General features: G+C 47.3%; 1 protein-coding gene across 1 annotated transcript; it reads left to right on the top strand.

Moving 5' to 3' along the window:
- The first annotated feature begins 1,697 nt into the window (after positions 1-1,697).
- Positions 1,698-8,431, top strand: LOC101594746 (protein KIAA0100-like). The gene is given in 4 exon segments (XM_045151510.1): positions 1,698-1,787; positions 1,790-5,264; positions 5,266-5,689; positions 5,691-8,431. Coding segments are annotated over 4 exon segments (6,426 nt in total). The 5' UTR covers positions 1,698-1,723; the 3' UTR covers positions 8,154-8,431.
- Positions 8,432-8,438: the final 7 nt, after the last annotated feature.

Raw genomic sequence — 8,438 nt, 5'->3', positions numbered from 1 at the left:
GTAAGAGAGGAAGGATATGAACACAAAATACAACTCCTGGTACTATTTTTAAAAAGTACAAGCCATTAGAACCAGAGGATTAGTGAATAACATATTCTTTATGCATAAATCTGATGATGAACTATTTTAATAAAGTGAAAAGTAAATTATGAAAAACATTTACTTGAACTAACAAAAAAAATGCAGCATCACAAATTAGAAACACCAGAGAATTTTCATATCAATCTGCTATTTACAAGTAGGGCAGAATCTGTATAAAGCAAATAGGAAGAAGAGAAATGAGCATCATGTCAAAGCAAAAATAAAACACAGGAACTACCATTTAAGTGAATGTGCACCATTGCAAGGAATGGCCCCTTGAATCCATCCCTCTCAAGCCAGAACATATATCAGAACAGTACTGAGGTCACTGATGCAAGAAAAGTAAAATTCCAAACAGGAGGAAAACACTCACATCAAAATGAACTGACCCTCCACAGTGTGAATAAATGCAGAAGCTTCTAAATAAGAATGTTGTCTAGCCTCTCACCCTAAACTTCTACGCATGATAGGCTGGGGAAAAGTGTTCTAAGAAACACATAATACACAATTCAGATCAACTGGCACCTAAAAAGCAAACTGAATTCCTCACGTTGTCAGAAGATTCTGAGAAGTAGATTTGAGTTAGTGAATATAACAGCTGAGTCAAAAATCTGTCCCCCCCCCCACCACCATTTTCTTTCTGAGCTGCTATCTGCTCTGCTGATGCTCAGTGCTGTGGCATAAGCATCATTCACAAGTAATTTATTCAGATACATCATTTGCTCTATTATAAGCATCCTATGTAGGGCTAATTACATGTGATTTTCATTCATAAGCAATGGCATCAAAATGTCATTTTGTGATTTAAAACTTATTTCAGCTGTGTAGCTAGATAGAATAATTAAAAAGAGCTTTGACTCAGAGTAGAAAAATCAGACTATAAAAGCACTTTTAAAATTATTCTCTGCTTACAATAGATTTTTTTAAATTCATTTTTCTTTCCCCATCATTAGACCATATCAATATAACCATGACTAGAAATATCTTCCACATAGATGTGAAAAATTACTGATCTTTTAAAACTCTACACCTCTAAAATTAGCTTACTTTTTAAAAATACAGTCTTTTTTCTTCTCCCTCCCCAAAATATGCTATGTTTCAACTATAAGCCAGGGAAGCTATTTCAATCTTCTCAATAGTGGTTGAAATTTAGACAGTAAGAACAATAAGATCTGGTGAGGGGATTAATTTTTCAATATTGTTATTAGGGGTACAGAAGTTACCTATGAACCTAATTCTTATGAGGTCAACTAGGAGAAAAACACTAAATTTAACCACTTGCAAAATCTTACATTTAACTCTGATTAAGTACTATTAAAAGTGTCTGTTAGCTGGGCATAGTTGGCAAATGCCTTTAATCCTAGCACTCACAAGACAGAGATAGGAGGATCAACTTGAGATTAAGGCCACCTTGAGAATACATAGTGAATTCCAGTTCAACCTGAGCTAGAGTGAGAATCTGCCTAGGAAGGGGGAAGTATGTGTAAAATTTGGAACATTAAAACAAAACTCTGATTCCTCGCTGTGCGTGGCCTCCGCTCGCGCGCGCGCGCGGCTGATCGCCCGCGGCGGCGCTGCGCGGTTCAGGTTCGGGGCCGGCATGGCCGGGGCCGGGGCCAGGCCGGGCCGGACCCGGACCTAAATGCCTCTGCTTCTCTACGCGCTGTTGGTCTTGCTGCTGGTTGCGCTTAGCGCACTCTTCCTAGGCCGGAAATTGACAATTTGTGGATATCCAGCAAACTCCTCAGCCATGATCTGCCGCACTATGTGGCACTGTGCTTTGGAGAAGTACGCATCAGAACAGACCTGCAGAGGGTGTCCAGCCTGTCTGCCCCATTCTCCCAGAACACTGGGGTGGACCAAAAGGAGCTCTCCTTTAGCCCATCCTTGTTGAAGATCTTGTGCCAACTATTCTCCATTCATGTAGATGCTATAAACATCATGGTTCTCAAGGTGGCTACTTCCGAGTCCTTATGGCACATTCAGATCAGTAGAAGCAGATTTCTTTTGGATAGTGATGGAACAAGGCTAATCTGTGAGTTAAGTCTATCGAAGATCAACAGTAAAATTCTGAAGAGTGGTCAGCTGGAGGATACATGCCTAGTAGAGATCTCACTAGCTCTGGACCTGTGTCTAAAAGTGGGCATTAGCAGTTGGCATCTGAAGGCTATCACTGTGGATGTGTGGACACTCCATGCTGAGCTACATGAAGGTCTCTTTCATAGTCAACTACTGTGTCAGGCCCCAGGCTGGGTGTCCAAACCTGTTCTTTGTTCAGAGGTGACAGAAAACTTAGCTGAGCCAACTCTGCCTGGTCTATACCTCCTCCAGCAGCTGCCAGACCAGGTCAAGGTTAAGATGGAGAACACAAGTGTGGTGTTGTCTATGAATAGTCAAAAGAGGCACTTGACTTGGACACTGAAGCTGCTACATTTCCTGTACCACCGTGATGAGGATCAACTGCCCCTTCAAAGCTTCACAGCAAACTCTGATATGGCACAGCTGAGCACTGAACTCCTGTTGGAAGATGGGTTGCTACTGTCCCAGAGTCGCCAACATATTGTCTGCCTCAACTCCCTCAAAGCTAATGTGCAGGTGACCACCATTGACCTCTCGGCTTTCCTCATTCTGAACACTTGTATCATTCATTACCGGCACCAGGAATTCTCTCACTGGCTGCACATGCTGGCACTGGAGACCCAAGGATCTAGTTTACCTGTTCTTAAACAAAGGGAAAAAAGAACATTCCCTCAAATCCTGGCTCCCATCATATTTAGCACCTCTGTCTCCAATGTCAATATTTCCATTCAGCTTGGAGATACACCACCTTTTGCCTTGGGATTCAATTCCATCGCCCTGGATTATCAGCACCTCAGACCACAAAGCATCCATCAGCGCAGTGTTCTAACAGTAGATCACCTCTGCTGGCGTGTGGGCAGTGACTCCCACATTCAGCGGGCACCACATCCACCTAATATGCATGTTTGGGGTGAGGCGCTTGTTCTGGACTCCTTTACACTCCAGGGTAGTTATAACCAGCCTCTGGGCCTGTCCAACACGCAGTCAGACACCCTTTTTCTTGATTGTACAATACGAGGACTTCAGGTAGAAGCATTTGACATCTGTGCTCAGTGTCTGTCTCGTATTATATCCTGGATGAGCCCTCAGTCTGGGAAGTTCACTCTCTCGAAGAGGTCTTCACTTGGAGAATCCGTGACATTACTGTGGAAGGTGGACTTGAAGGTGGAAGACATGAACTTGTTCACTCTTTCTTCGCTGGTTGGTGCTTCAGAGGTACAACTGGATACATTGACTGTCTTGGGCGGTGTGGAGTCTTCCACTGTGGGAATTGAAGGGCTTGTGCTTGCGCTAGTGAAGTCCGTCACGGAGAAGATGCAGCCCTGTTGCAAGGCTCCTGATATTCCCACGCCAGTGCTTGGCCTCTCTATGCTCTCCCTCACCTATCACAGCAGCATCCGTTCTCTAGAGATTCAATGTGGTGCAGGGCTGACTTTGCTCTGGAGCCCTCCAGATCACATGTACTTGTACCAGCATGTCCTGGCCATCCAACAATGTCGAGAACTATTACAAGCCACTGTGTTTCCCGAGGTTGTTCCATCCTGTGCACCAGAGACTCCAGGAACCACTTCTGAGACAGAAGATCATCTCCACGAGCCATCCCCGCCTAAGAGGCTACTCAACCTGACACTGGAGGTTAGCACAGCCAAACTGACAGCATTCGTAGCTGAGGACAAGTTCATTACCCTGGCTGCAGAGAGTGTGTCACTGAACCGGCATGGAGGTTCGCTGCAGGCTTACTGTCCAGAGCTTGCTGCTGGCTTTGATGGTAATAGCATCTTCAACTTCAAGGAGGTAGAGGTGCAGCTGCTACCTGAGCTGGAGGAGATGATTCTCCACCGGACCCCCTTCCCTGCACTGCAGACCCTCCGGAATCGTGTTTGGCTTCTGTCCTTAGGATCTGTCTCAGTGGAGTTTCCTTATCAGTATGATTTCTCTCGAACTTTGGATGAAGCTGTGGGAGTTCAGAAGTGGTTAAAGGGGCTGCATCGAGGGACTCCTACTTGGGCTTCTGCAAGCCCTGCCCCACTCCCACCTGATCTGCTCTTGAAGGTTCAGCACTTCTCATGGGTTTTCCTGGATGACATTTTTGAGGTGAAACTTCATGATAACTATGAATTGATGAAAGACGAAAGTAAGGAGAGTGCCAAAAGGTTGCAGCTGCTGGATGCCAAGGTGGCTGCCCTTCGGAAGCAGCATGGTGAGTTATTACCAGCTCGAAAAATTGAGGAGCTCTATGCCTCTTTGGAACACAAAAACATTGAAATCTACATTCAGCGCTCCCGTCGTCTCTATGGCAACACACCCATGCGCCGGGCACTGCTCACTTGGAGCCTGGCAGGGCTAGAGTTGGTGGCTCTGGCAGACGCCTCCTTCCATGGACCTGAACAAGTGATAGAACAGGTTCGAGAGCTTGATCCTGGCAGCCCTTTTCCTGCTGAAGGAGTAGATCTAGTCATTCACTGGTGTCGAATGCTCAAGTGCAGTGTCAAGACCTTTCTGGTTCGGATTAGAGACTACCCACGGTACCTGTTTGAGATCCGTGACTGGCGACTGATGGGTCGATTGGCTGGCACTGAACAGAGTGGTCAGCCTTGCTCCCGTCGACGTCAAATCCTGCAGTTGGGGCTTCCATGGGGTAATGTGGCAGTAGAAAGGAACATGCCCCCGCTCAAATTCTACTATGACTTCCACTCGGAAATCTTCCAGTATACAGTGGTATGGGGCCCATGCTGGGATCCTGCCTGGACACTGATTGGGCAATGTGTAGACCTCTTGACCAAGCCCTCAGCTGACCCCAGCCCACCCTTGCCTTGGTGGGACAAGAGCCGTCCTTTTTTCCATGGGGACTGGCACATGGACATTGAACAAGCGAACCTGCACCAGATGGCCACTGAGGATCCATATAATACAACTGAAAATATGCACTGGGAATGGAGTCACCTTTCTTTCCATTGGAAACCTGGTCAGTTTGTGTTCAAAGGTGACTTGGATATCAACGTGAGAACAGCCTCTAAGTATGATGACTGCTGCTTCCTTCACCTGCCTGACCTCTGTATGACACTGGACCTGCAGTGGCTGTGCCATGGGAACCCCCACGATCACCAGTGTCACCCTGAGGGCCCCAGAGTTCCTGCCTGAGGTGCCCTTGGGCCAGCTTCATGACTCCTACCGGGCCTTCCGCTCTGAGAACCTCAATCTCTCCATCAAGATGGATCTGACTCAACACAGTGGGACAATATCCCAGCCCCGAATCCTGCTATATAGTAGTACTCTGCGCTGGATGCAAAACTTTTGGGCAACTTGGACAAGTGTCACAAGACCTATCTGTAGAGGAAAGCTCTTTAATAACCTGAAACCCAGCAAGAAGAAACTTGGCCAGCACTACAAGCAGCTTTCCTATACTGCACTCTTTCCCCAGTTACAGCTACATTACTGGGCTTCATTTGCCCAGCAATGGGGCATCCAGATTGAGTGTAATCAGGGCCATGTCTTCACTCGGGGGACTCAGCGGCTTATACCTCAAGGACCTCTCTACTCGAGATGGGGATCCTGCCTTTCATACACACCAGCTGTACTTGGTAGATTTACGGATTTCCTGGACAACCACCAACCGGGACATTGCTTTTGGCTTATATGATGGCTACAAAAAGGCAGCTGTGCTCAAACGTAATCTCTCTACTGAGGCCCTGAAGGGTTTAAAGATTGATCCCCAGATGCCAGCCAAAAAGCCAAAGCGGGGTGCCTTACCTAGTGCTCAAGTCCCACCTCATGTCAGCACTCCTTGCTTCAGTGGACAGCCTGATAAGGCATCATCGGGAGGTGCTTCCATGTTGCAGAAGCTGATTGAAGAAACAGATAGGTTTGTGGTATTTACAGAAGAGGAGTCAGGTATGAGTGACCAGTTGTGTGGTATTGCTGCCTGCCAGACGGATGACATATATAACCGAAACTGCCTTATTGAGCTGGTCGACTGCCAGATGGTTCTACGTGGAGCAGAGACAGAAGGCTGTGTCATTGTGTCAGCTGCCAAAGCACAGCTCCTCCAGTGCCAACACCACCCAGCTTGGTATGGTGATACATTGAAACAAAAGACATCTTGGACTTGCCTACTGGATGGCATGCTGTACTTTGCCACCACTGAAAGCAGCCCTACCAAACAGGATGGGCGACAGCTGTGGCTAGAGGTGAAGAACATTGAGGAACACCGGGAGCGTAATCTGGATTCTGTGCAGGAGCTGATGGAGAGTGGACAGGCAGTGGGAGGCATGGTTACCACAACCACAGATTGGAACCAGCCAGCTGAAGCCCAGCAAGCACAGCAAGTCCAGAGGATCATTTCACATTGTAATTGTCGAATGTACTATATTAGTTACAGCCATGACATTGATCCTGAGCTGGCAGCTCAGATTAAGCCACCTGAGATTCATGAGAACCAGGAGAAGGAAGATCTCCTAAAGAAGCAGGAAGGGGCTGTGGATACCTTCACTCTCATCCACCATGAGTTAGAAATTTCCACCAACCCGGCTCAATATGCTATGATCCTGGACATTGTCAACAACTTGCTGCTCCATGTAGAACCCAAGCGAAAGGAGCACAGTGAAAAGAAGCAGCAGGTCAGGTTCCAGCTTGAGATCTCTAGCAATCCTGAGGAGCAGCGCAGCAGCATCTTGCATTTGCAGGAAGCTGTGCGGCAGCACGTGGCACAAATACGACACCTAGAGAAGCAGATGTATTCTATCATGAAGTCTTTGCAAGATGACAGCAAGAATGAAAACTTGCTTGACCTGAACCAAAAACTTCAGTTGCAGCTGAACCAGGAGAAGGCCAACCTACAGCTGGAAAGTGAAGAGCTGAACATCCTCATCAGGTGTTTTAAGGATTTCCAACTACAGCGAGCCAACAAGATGGAGCTGCGAAAACAACAAGAAGATGTCAGTGTGGTGCGCCGCACTGAGTTTTACTTTGCTCAGGCGCGGTGGCGTCTGACAGAGGAAGATGGACAGCTGGGAATTGCTGAACTGGAGCTGCAGAGGTTCCTTTACAGCAAGGTGAATAAGTCTGATGACACAGCAGAACATCTTCTGGAGTTAGGCTGGTTCACTATGAACAACCTTCTCCCCAATACTGTCTACAAGGTAGTCCTACGGCCCCAGAGTTCCTGCCAGTCTGGGCGACAACTAGCTCTCCATCTTTTCAGCAAAGTCCGGCCCCCTGTTGGGGGTATTTCTGTCAAAGAACACTTTGAGGTGAATGTTGTGCCTCTCACCATCCAGTTGACACACCAGTTCTTCCACAGAATGATGGGCTTTTTCTTTCCTGGACGAAATGTGGAAGATGATGAAGTTGGTGATGAAGAGGATAAGTCCAAACTGGTGACTACTGGAATACCAGTGGTGAAGCCTTGGCAGCTGATAGCCACAGATGATGCTGTACCACTGGGCTCAGGAAAGGGAGTGGCACAGGGCTTGACCCGCAGTTCTGGGGTCAGAAGGTCATTTTGTAAATCACCTGAGCACCCTGTGGATGATATTGACAAGATGAAAGAGCGAGCTGCCATGAACAACTCCTTCATCTACATAAAGATTCCACAGGTTCCATTGTGTGTCAGCTATAAGGGTGAGAAGAACAGTGTGGACTGGGGTGACCTTAACTTGGTGCTACCCTGTCTGGAATACCACAACAACACATGGACATGGCTAGACTTTGCCATGGCTGTCAAAAGGGACAGCCGAAAAGCTCTGGTTGCCCAGGTAATCAAAGAAAAGCTAAGGCTGAAACCTGCAATGGGGTCTGAGGTCCGGGGAAAGCTAGAAACTAAACCAGACCTGAATATGCAACAGCAGGAAGAGGAGGAGAAAGCTCGGCTCCTCATCGGTTTAAGTGTGGGTGACAAGAATCCTGGCAAGAAGTCCATCTTTGGCAGGCACAAGGGACTCGTCAATCGGAGTGACTGCAGTACAGGATCTGACTCTCAGGCTCCAGGGACTTGAGGGTGGGAGGAGCTTCCCTTTTGTGAGGGGTTGGAGCTCATAGGGAACTGAGACAGTGTTCTTTGGCAGCTGTCCTATTCCCTGCAGAGCATGGTGGACAGTAATGCTGAGTTCCATCTCAGGCTGATCCAGCCCTGGGCCAGAGAGGAAGGAGAACCAGAAGACCCAGAGTTTGGGCCAAAGCCTAGGATCCTATTTCCTTGGGGTCAGCTGAAAGGGTGAGGGGATAGTAATGATCAAGTGTGATGAATTTTTATAAAGACATATATATATATATATTTCTAA

This window comes from Jaculus jaculus, chromosome 1, assembly GCF_020740685.1.
Source record: "Jaculus jaculus isolate mJacJac1 chromosome 1, mJacJac1.mat.Y.cur, whole genome shotgun sequence".
Taxonomy (NCBI): domain Eukaryota; kingdom Metazoa; phylum Chordata; class Mammalia; order Rodentia; family Dipodidae; genus Jaculus; species Jaculus jaculus.
The sequence above is the reverse complement of the archived record's forward strand: the minus strand, read 5'-3'. Positions and strand labels throughout refer to the sequence as shown.